Genomic DNA, 19,519 nt, shown 5'->3' with positions numbered 1-19,519 from the left:
CTGTCTGCAGTCTGGTTTTGGCAGAAACGGGGGCCAAAGCTTCTTGTTCTGTCCCACAAGTACAGCCACGTGCCCCTGTTCAGCTGTTGGTTTGTGTGCTCTTGAACTATGGCCTGTTTGGTTTGGAGCATTTCTTTGATTTATCTGGAATTCAGGAATCAGAGCACCTTCAACCCTGGCCTTGTCTGTGTTCAGAGGCTGCTGTTTGGATTACTGATGGCATCCTGGTACTGCACTCGGCAAAGGGACTAAGCTTAGGACAGGCCACCCCATTGTTATCCCATGGGCCTCCTGAACTGCTCTGTTTTCCAGCCAGGTGTCTGCAGAGCTTAATTTAGTTCTTCCCAACACCTCCTTGCTTTAGATTGTGATGTTCATCACACACAGGGAAGTGTAAGTGCAGTGGAGCTGGGGAAGGGTCCTGAGCGTGAGTCCTGATGTTGTGTCAAAAATGAAGGGATTTAGCCCTAAACACACATTTTGCTAAAGGGACAAATCCCAAGCACAGACCAGACACCCTTACCCTCTATACCACACCCTTCTACTTGTGGGGATTTTTTTAATCAACATGAATTAGGAATGAAAGTGAGGGAAACAGGATCCTGGGGTCTCTAATTTTAGGCTGCTTACCAGGTATTTGCCTGTGTCAGAGCAGCAGACAAACAAGCATCAGAGCAGCCCAGCCTCTCATGGGTCTTAGTCCTTGTAAGCTTAAAACTTCAGCCTATGGGAGTTTAAATAAAAATCTCTTTCTAAACACACCTGTTTCATGTCAATCAAGTGTATCATCAGCTTCATCGATCTGTCAAGTTACAGGATGACAAAGACATAAGAAAACCAAAAAAAAGCTGTTGTTTGCAGTCATGCAATATGAAAAGTTTCTCAGCCTTAGCACAAGAACAGCAGGATTTTTGTACACGCTCGTCCTTACTTCTTCTTTCTTGAATAAGAGGCATCAGCATCCTGGAGGGAGAAGACATTAAATCAGAATTTCCCCACCCAGCTTCCTGCTGTGTTAAGTCTTTCACTCACAGTGTTGTTTTTATTTTGAAACAGCTTGTGTCAGTGGGCAGTTACAGTGTGAAAGCACAAAGTTTTAAGCTACATGTGCTGCACTTATTTTTGCATTTCCTGCTCTTGCAGTACTTTAACAGGGTGAGGTTTTGTACCAAATTCAGCAAAAACACAGTGAGAATAAATAGCATCTACCAGGGAGCACTTCAGGAACAGAAAGCTGCCCTGCATATCAGGGCTCTAAGTGTGAGTGAGGAGCAATGCAGTCCCAACATTCCCACAGCAGGAGAGTCAGCAGAGTGAAACAAGCAAGCAGAGGAGACAGGGACACACTGCACACTCACAATTCCACTCTTGAAGTTCTGTATCCTCCTCTTGCCCATCCTGTTCATGAGCCACCAGGCCCAGGTGGGCGCGTACTGCCACAGGTAGCACACGGCCAGGTAGGGGTGGTCGCTGATCCAGGCCTCCTTCACGTCGTTGGCCACGCTCACCAGGGTGAGCCGGGCACAGCGATCCGTGGGCATCTTGTGGGACTGGTCCCCGCTGTTCTCGAGGGACTGAGGGGGGAACAGAGCAGGGAGGGGTTAGAACTGGATCCTGGGAGTGACAGAGGGAGGAAAAGGGCCAAGCTCTATGTGACAGACACACTCCTTCCTGTTTTCCCACAAGCAGAACTCACCCAGAGACTGGGGCAGAGGAACCCGTCCCTCACTATCCTCTGGTTTTCAGTGTGGGAACACTTCCCATCTTCCTTTGGCTCAAATAAAGCACACTTTTAATTAATGCCTCTATTGATGGGTCAAAGGTTTAAAAGAAAATGGAACTCCAGGCTCTGTCCTGCTTTAGCAGGGCTTCCACTTGATGGTGTTTATTGAACAAGTTCCCCCATCCACAGCTCTGAGGAATGGGAACTCCCCAGTTCCCAGCTGTGCCTGCCCCATTCTACCCTAAAGGTTACTCAAGTAACCAAGTTAGTAGATGAGGTCACATTCCCCATTAACTTAAACATTCCTGCCAGTTCTCTTCATCTCAACCAAGAGAAAAGCACCTAGCTGCTTTGGAGTAGGGACATCAACCCGAGGTCTTGTCCCCGTGTATCATTTAGTTAACATAAACCACAGCCCTGTGGACTAGTGCACATTTCACTCCAGTAACAACAGGCTGCTCTAGCAATCTGTCCTTCTGTTTCACAGGGAAAAGCAGTTCTGGTCTAGATTTGCTCCTCCTCCCTGGTCTTCTGCCACACCAAAATCTGAGGAATATGTTTTGCAAGCTTTCACCATTGTTCAAAAAGTACATCTTTTCTTACATGCCAGTCAGAAGTTTTGCAACACAAAAATCATTCCAGAACACGATTCGGCAACGAGAGATCCCCTCCCTGTCACTGGTGGGTTATCCCAAGCTTCAAATCGATTAAATTTAGGCAGATTACAGTCTGATGTATCACAGTAGCAATTTTTGCCAGCTGCTTTGTCAGACAGCCTTTACTAAAAGCCATTGTGCTGTTGGAAGGTTTTGCTTTTCCTCCTGGAACAATCCCTAACAGGAAAGGAATGCACAGCTCGTGTCAGCTGAGCCGGGGCTGTGCCAGCAGCAGCGTCACCCACCAGGGCACAGCGTGACCAGGGCAAACAAAACCCTACCTGTGCAGCAAGGACAGCACTCCTAGGCTGAACTGTATCCAGAAAATCCTGGCTTTCCCCCCAAAACTGCAGCACAGTGGCTGTACAATATATTTTACTAGATTTGGGTTGTATGTGTTAGAAGAGAGAAGGCATAACCATTATCAAACTCAATTTTCATTTGACAGAGACTTGATACCACAAAGAATGACAAGACTATAGACAGTTCTGCACCACTCAAAGGACTTCTTGGTAAGAAGATGAGGTTAGTGTTTGCTAGGAGGACAAAACCAGACAAAAGTACCCCACAAAAGGATCACTGACCCGCAGCAAAAGTTGGGTTTGTCACAACAGAACTGAGTCCTTACCTTTGCAAGATTCTCAGTAAAGACATTTTGGATAATCTGGGACTGTACAGGCCCTGGGCAGATTTGGATAATGCTTATCTCAGGGTAGTCAGTCAGCTCGGTCCGCAGAGAATTAAAGAATCCCTAGAAGACAAGAATATAGTGAAATCTTCCTCTGCCATGTTTTCTGCAAGGTTTAACTGATGACACCTTTTCATAAAAATTTATGCTACAAAGAAAACAGCATTTCACTAAAAGCAGTTCCTACTACTTTCTGTGACTTTTCACAATCAATGGCTAATTTAGCATTTTACCTGCAGTTACAGACATTGATATATAAAGCAGTGAGGAATCTATCCTCATCTTACCAAACACACAATTTCTCTAAACTACAGCCACATTCTGCTGTCCCTGTACTGAGGCCAGGCCTTGCTGTTTGGCAGTAGAAATGCCACCAATCCTAAGAATTGCAATATCATGGAAATCACCCTTTTGCAGGTGAATTGACATTTGGGGTGAGATTAAAGAGTTTACACAGTGTCTATGAAGTAAGTGAGGAAGAAAAGGAGGAAAATTTTCAGCATAGCAAAGTCAAAAATGCACCCTGACACTTCAGGGGCTTAATCTGCAGCACTGAATCTACTGCAGAGTTTGAAACTGGCATCCACATTGATAAAAATCTAATTTCAGCTCAGGAATATGCTACCAGTGTATCCAAGTTAAACTAAAATTACAAAAATTGCAAGTACTTCTTTTCTTTAAGCTAAGAGGATACAAGGTTTTCCGAATCTCTGTAGCAATTCACGTTTAGACAGCAACTATTATGGGAAACATGGCCAGTTCAGGAGGCTGCATTCCACCAAAGTTGCTGCTCAAGCATTGTGCAAGATGATTTAGCCAACATCCCATCATGTCTTATCTCAGACCTGGCTACCAACAGTTCCCTGTATCTATTCCAACATGTAATTTTGTGTCACAACGGAGACACAGAGTGAGCACAGGCTGATAAACTTCTCCCACTGTCGTAAAATTTTATCAGTTTACTCCCATCCAGCTTGGGAGGAGGGCTGGCTGACCCAGAGCTCTTCCCTGAGCTGCAATACAGGCTAAAACAAGTCAGATATGGGCCTGTGGTGACACAGAACCATCACCTGGGACAAGCCACCAAAGCTCAGCAAGGAGCAGCACACTCTGACCAAGAACATGGGCTCCAACTGCCCAGTTGCTGGTGGCTAATTTCAGTTCATGGATTGCCTACAGGCTTTGCAGATCAGTTCCCTAAAAACACTGAGCAGGAATTTAAAGGCATGAGTACCTGCTGGCTCCAGATCTGGGGCTGGATCTTCACAGCATGTGAGCAAATCTGGAGAGGACTAAATTCTAACATTAGACACACTTATGTGCCCAGAAATCTGCTCCTGGACAGATGGGAATCTGCTGGCCTTCCAGTTGTTTTGGATTAAAAAGCAGGCCCTCCCCTGGCTCCTCCACCCCTGTGGGCACCAAAAGGGCTGTATTCTATCCACCACTCCAGGCTAATGCTATATCCCAACCTGCACTTTCCTCACCCCTTCCTTCCCTGAGCCCACTTCTTGCAGAAAAGCCCCAAAACCCCCAAGTTGTGCAGTCCTGTCACAAAGGCCGTGCTGTCAGTCCAGCTGAGGATAAAGTCACACATACAAGACACTTAGACCACACTCCCCCACCACTCCCTGTCCATTTGAGGTGAGGAACAGAACTGGCTCCCATTTTGCCTGAAGGGAACACACTCAAGATGCACTTCCAGGAGTCAAGGAGGTGGAAGGGAGTGTGTCTGGGAATGCTGTGGTAGAAGGGAAGCCAGACCATGGCTTGGTCACTTGTGACAAAGCTCCTACACTGCTCAGATGGTGAGATGCTCCTGGGATCCAGGCTGTACCAAAAACTGGGCACCTGAGCAGCCACGCAGAGGCACACAGCAGCAGCCACCTCTGTGGGCACTGTCGAAATCAGGGTGATTTCATTAAAGGCTGCACAGCCTGTAAGCATGAAATGCGAGCAGCCAGAGATGCCAGCGAGCTCCTGTTCCTGCTCTGCAGCCATTCTGCTGCCCCACATCCTTGCCTCATGCTGCAGCTCCAAGGTTTTCCACCAGAGAAGAGGCACAGACTTCACCAGCAACACAGGAGGGCCAGGACACTCAGTCAGCTGAAATCCTGGCTGATGCACACGGACAAGAGCCTCTTGAAAACCAGAATCTTACAAAGACTCAGTCCCCTCCGGAGGCTCTGTGTACAGTATGTACATGTTTTCTAATTCCAGCACTTATCCTTGATATTCAAAGACAGCTGGCATGAAATTCGTCTACTTCCTCCCAGAAGAGAAGCTTTAAATTCCTCAGAAAGAAAAATAAGTGCTCTCTCTTCTTGAAATTCAGACAGTGACAAGCCCAGATTTGGGAGCAGTAAAGGAACTCCAGTGCAAGAGGGAGAACCCAAGTGTTTCCACCAAGCCCAGACTGAAGGCAGCTCTGGCATTCAGACACAGAATGTGTGGCACAGGAACTTCTTTCAGCCATCTCTGGGTCTTTCCAGCTTAGTGACAAATCCTAGAAGATGCTGAAGAAGGCAAGGCTGAAATAACTGCTACCCTGACAGAAGTACTTAGGAATTCCACTCATGACCAGACAGCGAACAAAGAGAGGAGCTGTTGCTGCTCAGTGCAGTCCCTGTGCTTCTCAGACAAGTTCCTGATGAAGGAACATTTTGAAGGCCACCATTTCTGATCCACTCCCCATGGCACCAATTAGATGAATTCCAACTGGGTGAATGGCACATGATCTCCACGAGCATCATCCCTCCAGGAGAGAAAATGCACCAGGCAGATGCAAGCTCCCATGGACTTGACTCATGCTCTTACAGCACTCCCAGCACTGAAATAAAGGGTAATTTCATCAGTAGAACATTGTTATGAAGAATTCCAGTTGGCATGAATCAAAGCATGATTGTTTCAAGAACAGATTCTAATTCTAGGCAGAATTCCTTCCTTCCTCCTACAACTGCCATTTAAAGGAATTAAAAAATAACATAAAAAAAAAGAAAAAAAAACCACAAGCAAAAGGAAGGACTTTTTTCAAAAAAAGGTGTAATTAAGATTGCAGCATTAAGGGTGTCAGTTGTGATATAGACTCCAAGGCATGAATTAAAAAAAGCAACAGAACAAGCCAAAAAACATGACAGATGAATCTGTGTCAGATGGGCTCCCATGTTTAATAACTGGTGGCTTAAACACAACCTTCAGGAAGATCTTAGAATACAGGTGGATATATTCTGGGAAAGTATCACTTTATGCTTTGGCTTATTTTTCCCCTCCCTTCTTCCAGTCTCCATTTCTTCTTGGTCAGCATCAGAAATGGGTTACAGGGCTGTCTGAGGAGGGCTGCCATTCCTACAGAATTCCTTTATCTGAAATGCACTGGAAGTTTGTTATTTCAAAAAAGTTTTTCCTAGTTTTTGGGGCTTCGTGCCCTTATCTAGCTGTAAGTCCTGACCAATAAAAGACTCCAGGCAGAGTATTTCCAAAATCTGTATTGCAAGTTGTGTTTCAACACCTGCAATTAGTGTTTGTAGAATTACTGTGAAAGAAACAAGGAAGCAGGTTTGGAGTCTGGCCTGGTTATTGAGCAGAGGTAAAAGCTAATAAAGATAGAAGCAGTTCAGTCAGCTTATTTTAATTAATTTTAGTAAACCATGTCTTCAAAACTTTGTCTGTCCTCTCAGTCTTAACATGAGGTTCAGAATTCTGAGTTATTTTTAAAGCAACATGTGAATTCCTTGTGCTCTGCAATTAATTAGCCATGCTTGGCCCAACTGCACCACACCCAAAGATAATTCAACCGAAAGAACATTTAATAAATAAATGAGCATGAAGGGAAGTCAGGCTTCTGCTCATTGCATTCTTCTAATTTAAATCTACCAGGCTTAACCCAAAAGCTGGCCTGTAATGGGCAATTCCAGCACTCACTGCAATGAAGAGCAGCAGATCTCTCCCCATCAGTAACTGAAAAATGTTGTTAGCAGAGACCTGTCACCATCTTCTACATCTTCATCTTTTCAAGAGGCTTTGCAATGTCAGCCACTGGTTACATTTTTGTTGTTGGCGGTCAAATTGTTGAAAAGATACTGATCCCTCGGCTTAAGCAGCTGTTTGCTCTGTTCATGTGCTGAAATGCAGCAGGGAGTAAGAAGTTGCCAGTTTTTAAACCACCACTGAGCACAGCTGAAGTTTGTTTTACTGAGATCAAAATGTACATTAGCAGGAGGCCAAGCAGTGGTGAAAGACAAATATGTCTAAACAAATTCACTAGTCAAACAAGTGATTCCTCAATGATACAGGCAGAAACTTTTCTGAGCTCCTCTTTTATGTTTTTCTACTCAAGTGACACCACTTTCAAAAAGTTTTTCCAGGCAATATTAAATGCTAAGTGTCAGGCAGAAGATAACTTCCTACAGCACTGGGAGCTGCCAGTTCTTCACACCACAGAAAGACACAGAACTGTTGGGAAGAGTCATTCAGCTGTTCCCAGATGGATCAGGAATTCTCATTTCTCTGAGTACTCTGCTTTTCCACTCACTGTTCTCACTTCACTGTCCTAAAGATTTCCTCAAGTCTTAAAACTCTCACCAGTGACTCTTTCTCCCTAAACGAATTAAGACCATTAGGGCTCTATATGCAACAGAATAATCCTCTCATAGAGGTGTTCCCTCATCTGAAGGCCAGAGGCTGAGGTTTTGTGTTTCACACTGGAATTTAACCATGTAGTGGTTAGAACCAGCTAAGCTGGCACTTGAATTCAAGTCAAGCAGATACATCTACTGTGGGAGCTGAGTTATTTCACATTTCAGAGCAAATTAATCTTAAAGGACTTCCAATACCTGAGGATGTCGCATGCACTGTGTGAAATTTCAGGTGAGACTTGTGTTTTCTGCACAGAACAAGGCCCTCTGCTACAGCCCTGGTACTGGTCCACTTAATTAACTTAATTAACTTCCAGACTGTAACTCACCTGCAGAGCGTGCTTGCTGGCACAGTAGCCGGTGGCAAGAGGAGCTCCCATGATGCCCATCACACTGCTCACAGTGACAATCTTCCCTTTCTTCCTCTGGATCATGTGATTCAGGACATACTTTGTCAGAGAGATGGTGCCCAGGTAGTTGAGTTCAATGATGGCATTGTAGACATCCAGGTTTGTATCCACGAACAAGGAGCGTTGGGAGCGCCCACCATTGTTGACCAAAACATCAATCTCAGGAAAGATACAGAGATAAATTAATATAAACACAATTTCCTTTAGTATTTGTGGTTCCTCAGGCAATCCAGTGACATCAAGTGAGTGTTTAGCCCTTGGCAATGATTATTTGGCACTTTTATAATCATTTGGCAGCAATTATTTGGGTTTTGCTGAAATCCAGAAGCAAGCAGCAGAAGGGACAAAAATTCAGGTACTTTTTGGCGAGTTTAAGACTGAAACTGAATAAAAATATAGACACTGCTGAATTTATCACACAGTAAAATAAAAGTGAAATATGAGCATAAATGGAGGTCTAGGAGACAAAGTAGTTTAACCCAGAAGCACATCTTACCTTGCCAAAATGCTTGAGCACACTGTTGGTTGCAGCTTCATGAGAGGATCTGTCAGTCAAGTCGAGACGCAGAACAAGGATATCATTTTCAGTCAGGCTGCTAATCTCTGAAAGACAACCATGAAGGGAATGGGAGCCAGTAAGATTCCCAACATAACAACTGTGGGCAACATAACACGCTTTTAAACACCACATTTTCACAGACACCAAGAAACAATAACATCAAATTGGAAATAAAATGCTTGCTTTGTTTCCATTTTGATCCCCACGTAGAATCTATTTTTAATCTGTTCCTACCAAGTGTTTTTCTCATCATTGGTTTTTGTATGTGAAAAGCTTGACTTTATTAAACAGGCTTGGTAGCACAATACAGAAGTTTCACTTCTCCAAATAAATTGTAATAGTTGGGAGTAAAATCCAACAAACTTTTCACAGAGGGATTCAGAAGCACATCAGGAGCCCTGACGCTTTGCTTGGATGTCAACAGGTAAAGCCTGTTTATTCCTGACAACAGGACTCACACATTCAAGCCCAAAACACAGCATACATACCTGAATAGCTATGAGGCAAAGTCTATAGAAGCTGAATTACTGGGGGCTTTTTTGGAGGAGGTAGAAGGCTTTTGTTTAACTGACAGCTTTTAATGTATCCATCCCCTGAAATAAAAGTCAGCTGCCATCAAGTTCCAGCCTTTTTGTTGTGTTTTTCCCCCACTGTCTCTTCAGAACAACTGACCTTTTCCATAGAAGGCATTTCTTGAGCAGTGATTTGTTACCCTGGTGTTTTGGGGCAGATGACTCACAAAAACAAAATCTTCATCATTTCAAGCTTTTTTTTTAACTACATCTAACAAGAATTTTTACATTATTTATATTAGTGTGTTGGTGCTATTTTTTTTTCCTAAATCAATTCCGATCCATATCTAAGTGCAGTTGCTCCCCTTTAAGCAGCTGCCCTCTTCAGAGAGCCTTAGGCTTTGATTTTTTAATTTCTACTTCTTGCAAATACAGGGGAAGTTGAACTTTGTCTTAACAGTGATGTAGAAATATAGAAGTTACTTAAACCCATGAGTTGCCTCTGTTCAAAGGTCATTAGTATTTAAGATACTGGTTAAAATAAACCCATCTGTCTGGTTTTAAGTTAGTAGTATTTCCATTTATTGCTCCCTCCAACCCCTCCATGTGCATTTTCTCCTCCATTTCTTCCAGAAATGCAGCAGTAAAATGTAGTTTAAGCTGCCCTCTCAGGGCCACACCTCTACCTCTGCTGCTTGAAGTAGATTTGCACAGCTGAAACCTGTTGGGGTGTGGATGTTTCTGCCATGGATTAACAAGACCACATGGTCAGCCCAGCCATGAAAGATACACAGAGGAGAAAGCAAAGAGCAGAGAAAGAGACACAGACTGCGGGTAAGGAAGGAAATGCTCTTTTATAAGATGTAAGAAACTTCTGACATCAGGAAATTTCAAACCAGAAACCTTGTTTTGGAGCAGTCTGTTGCCCAGTTTGATTTCCACCCCCCAAAGCATTCAAACCACACATCTCTAGCAGCTTCCTTAGCTCTTTTCTAGGCTAAGGGATCCTTACTTCAGGCACTCCTCACAGACAGCTTTTACAAAAATCAAGCATTCCTGTTACCTTTTTCTAAACTCCTTCTCCCATTCACTAGCCCATTGTTTTCCTGGCTGATGACGAGCACTGTGCCCACTGTAGAAGGCACGTATATGTCCCAATTTATACACTGCCAGAATGGTGTTCCTCATTGCTTTTACTAATAAACCCTAATATTCCACTGCCCCTTTTGCCTGCTACCAAAGTGATGTTTTAAAGGGAACAATTTCTGGGTATCCAGAAAAAACACTTAGTCCCAAGTGGGAGACCTTAGTTTAAAGTTCATTGCTCAGGTTTCAGATCAGTAACTCTTTCCAATACATGTTGATCCAAGGTAGCAGTTTCTCATAACATCATAAACACTATATCTCAGAAGTATTTTCCAGCTCTTCAGCATTTCCTCTTCTGCCTTTTATTTCTTCCTTGTATAAATGCCCTTCAACAGAGGTTGAGCTTTCAGCAGAGGCTGATCAACATGACCTCTTGGGGTCCATTTCAACCTCAATTACTGTATAATTCTTGAACTTATAGATTGCCTGTCACTCATTTGGCCTATCCATAATTAAATCATATTTGACCTTTGCCAAACCGAGAAACATCCCCTCCCACTCCTTTTTTTTTTTCCCTTTTTAGGGCTTTTGAGAGAAAACAGCCTCCAGCATTCTGACAAAAGAAAGGAAAAGAGTGGTTGGGGAAAATAGAGAAGCCTCTTTCAGGAGCTGTGTGAGTTATACAAGTTGTTTTCTCTCCCTCCTGCCCAAGTGCAATGAAGTGTTGAGTTGGCATATGCATGACTCAACAGGTATTACCATGGCTCTTACAGTCCTTTCCCTCTCTCTCTTTCTCCCCCTCAGCTTTTAAGCAGTGTAGAATGCACAAACCTGTACCACAGGGTGGTGTCACTAAACTTTGGACAAGATATATGTGCTTGTTTCTGACACACAGCTCAGTTGCTGCTGCATTCAACCTCTACAGCAGGCATGGTGCAGTCTATGAGCTCCAGTTATGCCCCATAAATAGCCAAATTCATACTGATGTTGCTCATTGCAGCTCACACTTCATCTACCCCACATTACTCAAACCTTACAGGACAGTCTTGAACTCAGCTGCAAAGACAAAGCATGCAGGTGGAAACAGGGACAGGCCATCCAGGAAGCACGTGGACCCACTGGACAAGCATGCAGGGATGGAATCAGGAAGATCAACACCCAGGTGGAGTTGAAACTGAAATTTCCATTGGACTTGAGGAATGTGAAAGGCAGCAAAGGCTCCACAGGTACAGCAGCAGCAAAAGGGAGACCAAAGACAGGGTGAGCTCACTGCTGGATGGGGATGGTGAGGAGGAACTGATGAAATGCACAGGAAAACGTGAGGTACTTATTGACTTCTTTGCTTCAGTCTTCTCTGGCAAGATCTCCTCTCAAGCCTCCCACACTCCTGAGGCTACACTCTGGGGAAGGAAACACTGCCTAGAGTCAGACAAATCAGGGACAAAATGCACATACAAGCAGGACAATATATGCATCCATGATTTACAAGAGCTGACCAATGTCACTCCTTTTTGGAATGTCCTTCTAAGTGGAGTAGCTCCCCAGGGACAGGAAAAAAACAAGTGTCATACAGCCTTACTTCAGTCCTTGGGAAAATTATGTGGCAATTCCTCCTGAAAGCAATTTCCAAGTAGGTGAAGGACAAGGAGTGTGGGAAAAGCCATCATGGATTTAGCATGGCCATATACTGCCTGACCAACTCAATTGCTTTTTGTGATCAGCTGTGGTATCCCTCCATGATCAATATGTTTGAATATATTCATTAGTGAACCAGATGATGGGGAAAAAACCCACAGGTTTTCACAAAATTTTGGTTTAACATCAAGTTCAGAGGAGCAGCTGCTGGAGGGAAGGCCTGCCATGCAGAGGCCCCTTAACAAGCTTTAAGAATATTCTGACAAAACTCATTAAGCTCAATAAATTAAAATGCAGATTTTCACACCTGGGACAGGACGATGCTCTGCCGTACTGCAGGCCAACACTCAAAGGGTCAGGGATCAGCTCTCCAAACAAGACCTGGGGTCCTGATGGAAGGACAGCAGCAAGCTGAGTGCAAGCCAGCAACTGGCTCTGGCAATGACAAATGCTAATGGGCTGCACTAGTAAAAGCAGACTAAGGGAAAGTGATTTTTAAGAGCTTCTGCACAGCATTCTAAGACTGCACCTAGAGCACTGTGTCTAATTTTGGACCCTGTAGCTCAAAACAAATACTGATGAACTGGAGATAGTGTAGCAAAGGGCCACTAAGTTGGTTAGGGTGGCTGGCACACATAACAGTCAAGGAAAAGAGTGGAAGACAGATTTACACAGCCTTGAGACGCAAAGGATAAGGGTGGAAGTGGGTCCAATTACTACCTTCCACTGCTCAAAAGCTGGCTGTGGTAAACATGAACTATCATAGAATCACAGAATGGTTTAGGTTGGAAGGAACCCTAAATATCACCTTGTTCTAAAGCCCTCTGCCATGAGCAGGGACACCTTCCACTATCCCAGGTTGCTCAAAGCCTCATCCAGCCTGGCGTTGGACACTTCCAGGAATGGGGAAGCCACAGCTTCTCTGGGCAACCTGTCCCAGGGCATCACCAGCCTCAAAAGCAAGAATTTCTTCCAAATATCTAATCCAAACCTGGTTTCTGTCAGTTTAAAGCCATTTCCCCTTGTCCTGTCACTTCATGCCGTAGTTTTGTTTCTGTGTTACTGAAGAGTTTCCAGTATTCCTACTAATCAGACCACTGGTTAAAGTTCAGCAGTAAATTTTGCAAAGCACAGGGCTACCTAAGACTTTCAAGCTGGTGTATGGCACAGCTCAGACATTCACAGGGTCACTGAAAATTGGCAGAGGCAGAAATCATCTCAGATAAATCCGTGCTCTCGGTCCCATCACTTGAAATAGTATTTCTGCATATTCCTTAGCACATCACACAAGTATTTCCTGAAAGTGCCTATCCAGGACTGCAGCTGCTGCCAGCCTGTCTCGTGTTAGGAGTTTTGCAATCACAACAAACAGCCACAGACGCAAAACGGTGTCGCAGACTTGTGCTGACCATTGCGTCACACAGCACTGGGATTTTGTCATGATTGCCACTTTAACCACACTGTCATCACATGCCCCTCGCTTCTTTTCAAATATTACACTGTTTAAGTGACAGCTTTTTTGAGCCCTCAGACAATAAAACTAAGGAGTGGTGCATTTTTGAAAGTTCCTTGAAAGATTTTCTGAGTAGGCTGCTGCAACTTTCAGCTTTCTAGGCATGTTTGGGTGCTAATCCAAGAAAAACATCTGATTATTCCCTAGCACACCTTCCAAATAGACTGTGGACATTCTGTCAACATTTCTAAGACTGACCTGTCAGTGTGATTATACATTCCACATAAAATACTCCATCCTGAGCTATAGAGGATAAATAGTCTGAAAAAAATGCATAATGTTAATAATGTTCAAACCTTCTACTTACCAGTGTGAATTAACTGCCTGTTCTTCTTGCTGCCAAGCCAGAAAACATGAGAGAAAAAGAGAAACAGGAGGAATGAAGCCAGACTACTGGCTCATCGGGCATATGAAAGCTAACTGGAAGATAACTGAAATAGTTAAATATTTTGCTTCATATTTTTTCCTCTTGATTACAGGAGATCCTCTTCCTTACGCATTCTTAGAACAACTTTTTCTGAACATTTTTATTAGTTCATTGTAGATCCAAAAATGCTGCTAGAAAGGATTTTCTTGCTATTTTCTAAGTACATGAGAGATTTTTCTCTCTCACAGAAGAGGTAGCAGGGAATGTAAACAACCAAGCCACCTGCAACCTTGGAAAGTCTTGTTTATGGTATAGTAGAAAAATATTTTGACAATGGATGTTTTAGGATTTTAGCCAATTCCCCCCAAGGGGTGGCTGGTCCTTTGTCCTATTAGACTATGAAGAAAAAAGTCTATAAAAGAGTTGGTAAAATAACTAAATAAATCAATCTTGCTGCACAATTCCTGCCTGCTGGATCTTCTCTCCTCCTCCTCCCTATGGCTGCAGGACACAGTGATATACCCTAGGGCCCAGGCCTACAGTAATAGTTCATTTTCCAAAGAGCAAAGTCGGTTGTCTCTCTGCCTGTAATGTGCACAAACCTGAAGAAAGAATATTTCTTAGTAGCAAGCAGCTACCTGGTTTGGTTCTTTACAGGATGATACCCCTGAGATTGTTTCCTCCATTCCCCACAGCATTTTTTCCATTTCTTAATCTAGTACCTTACAAGAGCACTTGCAAGTGATAATGAGATTTTTAGGTAACAGCGACATGTAGGCAGTTGAAATGCACCTCTATACAAAGGCTCCTCACTCACAAAAAGAAGATACCAGCTCTGTATGAAGTTGACTTTCATCATTAAATTTATTGTTGTGATATGTGAGTTAGTGTTCCTGTGGCAATTCCAGCCCAGCAAGGGTGGGATTGCTTGCATGAAATGCTAAGTTGTACTTACGAAGGCATTTCTTTTTCACTCTCTGCAGTTCATCCTCCCTTCTGGCAGAGATGGCAAGCAAGGCTCCCAGCTTTGCCAGCTGGTAAGTCAATTCTTCTCCGATGCCACTTGAGGCTCCTGTCACCCAGACAACCTTGCCACGCAGTTCATGTTCTATCAAAAGAATCAAGACAGCAGTTCACACATTGCCAATGCTAGGATAAGCATCTAACTCACTGCAGGGGTGTAATCTGGTGCTGTTTTTAAGAAATATGCTCATTTTGGGGGGTATTACAAAATCCTGACTTCTTTATTTTTTAGTCACATGCAGTTGTGAAATTGTTCATAGTTGTCCTGTTGCCATTTGAACTTTGTTCCAAGGCCAATCTGAATAAACACAGGTTATTTACCTGATGGAAGAAATCTGATTGCATTTCTGCAGGCCATCCACTCATAACAATTCCACTAACCTCATCAAAAACAGCTTCAGAGGAAAAGAGAGAAGAGAATTCTTGGAATTGACAGGAAACCGTTACTATATTGCAAATACAAACAAAAGCCTAAGCAAATCTTTCCAAATAATGTTTTCATCCCAAAAAATGTTCCAGAGTAGTCGCTGCCAGAGTAAAATTCTCTGAACAAAGACAGCTAATCACAAAAACCCCAATGGGTGTTCAGGCACTTTGTTTTGTATCTGATGCAGGTTAGCTCCTGCACTGGCCAGGGCACAGTACACAGAGTTCCCAGGGTGCAAGTTCATGTGGGCACTCCCCATGTTCTCACAGCTCCTGCCCTGACACGCTTTTTTAACCTGTAGTAAAAATAAGAGCATCTTGCTCCTTTTACTCCTCTGCTGATATGCCTGTTCCCACTTGTCTACAATCATTCCCACTCCGTGGTACACCTGGGCACCGGGAAAGGCCTTAGTTTTCCAGACATATGTCCAAAATCACCAAATCCCACAGACGGCTGGAATATCACTCAATTAATTCAAGAACATGATTAAGGGAGGAAGGATCACAAATATCAGAGCACTTCCCAGAAGGAATCATTGCCTGACATGTGTCACTGTTCCTCAAGATCAGCCATAGTGAGTATCAGTCTTGGGGAAAATCTGACTCAGAGCACTGCTGACAGGAGCTCTTCCCTCTGTTTCTCAAGTTTGTGCATTCCAACATCTAGCCAACCAAGAAAGATTTCATGGCATAACTCAAATAGCAGAGCCAAATGCAGTTCCTGGGACTTAAAGCCAGTTCCCTTCTGGAAAGGGTCAGAACAGCATTTTTCAGCTCACTGAAACTTAACCGCTCATTTCATTTAGCGAAAGTGCTCCTTTTCCACTGTGGCTGGCGCTGCTTTTACTTCCTGCTCTCTTCGGTGATCAGTTCCTGGGTCTCTCTACACTGTGTTTCAAATTTCTGCTTTTGGAGTCTTAATGACACAAATCCCACAAAGAGACCAGCACCAAAACCCTTTACCTTCAGACAAAAGCAGCGAGCACTCAAGACTGACTATCAGAGCTCAGCTTGACTTTGTGGAGCTGGCAGTGATTATTATTTGTCTTTTCTTAAGCTGACTGCATTTCAGCCAAAGAAAAATCCCTCCTAAAGTCAAGCTTTTGTGGTTTGGGATTGTTTGGAATGTTTTGTTTCTAAAAACACTTACAGCAGCAGGAGTCACTTCCCAAAGGAGAGATGTATTCTAAGGTTATGAACTAGGGAGGTGGAAAGAGATGTTCCTGATGGTGTAGGAATATCCACTGTGTTCATCATTAGAACAAATGGCTGCTGTCTATAAAGCTTATTCACACTCTTTTCCTACAGTTTTATTCCAGTATATTCCAAATTTATTGAATTAATCACAAGAAACATGGGAGTTTGCCTCTCCTATCACATTTTTTTCCTGCAGAAAACCCAAGCAGACAAACACTACGTGAACAAAACAACACATGGACGTAATTTCAACCCTGCTTACCACACTCATTCCTCTTGCTACTGAAAACAAATCCGCTTCCTCCTACCACTTAGTTTCCCTGTTCCCAACCTGTCTTGGGCAGCTTCACAGCAGTTATTCAGGATCTTGTTCTGTGAACAGAATAATTAACTGAGATAAGGAAAGTTTTCCCACCGATTCCCCAGAGCTGATCATTACCAAGCACTGAGCTACTGAGAGTTAACATAATGGGAAACCTCAAATGCTGGTGTAGAACAAGTACCAAACCATCAGCTTTGCTCCAGAATAAATGTCCTGTTGTTGCTGGAAATAAGTTTAAAAATTAACCGTGCCAAAATAAAAAATAAAAGCAGGTCATTCTATTACTAACCATTAACTACTGTGCTACAAGGCATAACAAATGAGAGGCTGAACTGAGTAGCACTGCAAGTAATCCAAAAAGTTGGTTTGTAGCTCTATTTGGAGGCTTTTCCCAACATTTTATAGCTCTTACAGCACAAGGTTGCCATTTCTTTCAGGAAAAATATTTCAAGTGCGGAAGTTTAAAACAGAACATCCACTCCAGAGCCCTAAGGAATCATACCATTATTCCTAAATTTATGAGCAGGGTTTTCATACATGGAAGGTTCCCTCTTAGCTGCTTGTGAAAAGCAACCAGTGTTTAGGGTGACTTCTATCCACCCAATGAAACACAACACGGAAGGAAAGGCATCCAGCACCCAAAAACCCTTCTCTCCTGACAACACACATATTCAGAGGATGGGAAGCAATCCAGCACCTGCTAATGAATAAATCCAAAAGTCAATTTTCCCTATAGAATTGAATCACTGAATTAGAACCACTCTTACCTACATTAAGGCCTTTCTTTGGAATTATAGTTTATAGCACAAGAAACACTGGAGATCAGTCCACTTTCTGCTAAATACCTTAATCTCCAAAAACTTCAACACCCATAATAATGTTGTAGAAGTGATAACACAATATAATGACTGCAAGAGTGATAGCTCTAATAACAGCTTTAGTTAAAAATCAAGGAATCCACACTTTATTTTCTTAGGCACCCTACATTACAGGCACAATATGGAGAGAAGGAAAAGGGAAAATATATTAAATGAAACATCATTTCTAGTGTTTGTCCCTTCCCTTTTTCTTCCTGATTTGCTGAATGGTACCATTTCAGCTATGTGTTTTACTTAATTACAAGCACAGAGGCTAGGGGGCAAGGGGACGTGGCCAAAACAAAGCCTACCTCTTATGCTGACAAATTTCTGCCTGATTCTTCTTGTATTACACATTAAAGCAATTCCTTCACAAAACTACTACATTGGTCTTTACATGGGAATTTTTAGAGACTGCTTAAAGGGTTTCCAGGCCTTCAATAATTCTGAAGGCTACATTCGAATAACACTTTGTCTACCCAAGAGAGCTCCTACATCTTGATGTGTATTGCACACAGATGCCTCAGGATAAAACTCCATTTCTATTTGGACTAGTCAAGATTTATCTCATTTCTCTGCCCTGATTCTTTCAATGTTCTTTACAAAGTCCACACATGGAGACTTTGCAGTTTTTCTTACAGCAAGGGAACTCCAACCAAGTTCATACAAAACTTTGGGCTGAGTACTCAAAGAGTTACAGGAGATTGTTTGCGCTGATCTAAATTTAGTAATTTTTAGAGCTTTATTACTTGTGCTAATCCATCTATAGAGAACAGAAAAGCATGCACATTTGCAGCAAGCTTCTACTGAGAGCAAGAGAAAAGGATGTCTCAGGTTTGTCCTACTCTTCTCTCAAGCAGCTCCTAATGCCAAACTTCACCTGTGGCACCATCCCCTAAGGAATCATGGTCCCAGGCTCAAACCGTCACTGCACCATTCCCGATCCACCTTCATGCGATGCAGTCCCTTATCCCTATCTCAACCCAGCAGCCCGTTTCAATTCCCACATGGGACATCTTACACTGTCTCTCATCCCACCTTTTTTCCAATCAGCTTCTGTTCCCACTCTCCACTTCCACCTCAAGCACCAGCAGCTCACAGCAGCCACGAATCCCCACAGCAGGTGGATATTCACAAATTTGTGCCTTTTCTGCCCAAAACCCTCTATTAAGCAAACAAAACCTAGATTTCTAAAGATCTTTGTCCAGAAATAGGGAGAATTGCAGTCAGAATAGAAAGTTCAACACGAACAAGAACTGAAAGTGCCTGTCTAACAGCATTTTATTGAGCTTTTGTCCCCCCAGGTGACAAAGGCAGCACCTTACAGAGATGCAGTGTACACGGGACAGCATCGCGTGCCCGGGCTGGTCGCTGGCGCCGTTCAGGGTACAATTCACGGAAGAGGAAACCCAGTTAGCCCCAGCATTAACAATCATGTTTACTTCACCGTAAACACTTTCGACACCCCTGTGAACACAAGATCCGCTTGAAGATGTCAGAACAGGCTGGACCAGAAGCTAAACATTTAGGCTACAAAGCCACTCGTGCCGGCCACACGGGCCACGCACCCTCGTCCCTTTCCGAGATGTCTTTCCACACTGTCCCTGTGCCCAGTGCTCGCCGCAGCCTCAGCTGCTCCGCGGGGCCCTGCCAGGACCGGGAACCTGCCCAGAAACTCTGCAAAACAAACAGTTTTGGGCCAAACAAGCCAGCCCTCGGCACAGACCCGCGGGAATTCACGGCTGCGGCTTTTTGGGAGCTGCTTTGCCGGCACGAGGGGCACCACGCGCCTTATCCAGGTAAAAGGCGGGTAAATTACACTTTTGGGGTATTTTTATGGATAACCCCACGGCACAGCTGGTGCCACCAGCACCTCTATGCTCCTCGCCACCCCGCTTGCGGAGCGCCCCG

The 19,519-nt window shown here is 43.6% G+C and overlaps 1 protein-coding gene across 1 annotated transcript; it reads right to left on the bottom strand.

Moving 5' to 3' along the window:
• Nucleotides 1-542: 542 nt before the first annotated feature.
• On the bottom strand, nucleotides 543-14,913 carry DHRS7 (dehydrogenase/reductase 7; the record flags this gene model as incomplete). Its single annotated transcript, XM_017738794.1, has 6 exons — nucleotides 543-963; nucleotides 1,359-1,574; nucleotides 3,008-3,130; nucleotides 8,031-8,270; nucleotides 8,608-8,714; nucleotides 14,739-14,913. Coding segments are annotated over 6 exons (897 nt in total), but the record flags the coding sequence as incomplete, so codon positions are not given.
• Nucleotides 14,914-19,519: the final 4,606 nt, after the last annotated feature.

Source organism: Corvus brachyrhynchos, unplaced genomic scaffold (assembly GCF_000691975.1).
Source record: "Corvus brachyrhynchos isolate BGI_N302 unplaced genomic scaffold, ASM69197v1 scaffold245, whole genome shotgun sequence".
In the NCBI taxonomy this organism is placed as follows: domain Eukaryota; kingdom Metazoa; phylum Chordata; class Aves; order Passeriformes; family Corvidae; genus Corvus; species Corvus brachyrhynchos.
Note: the sequence above shows the minus strand (reverse complement) of the source record. Positions and strands in the feature narration are given on the sequence as shown.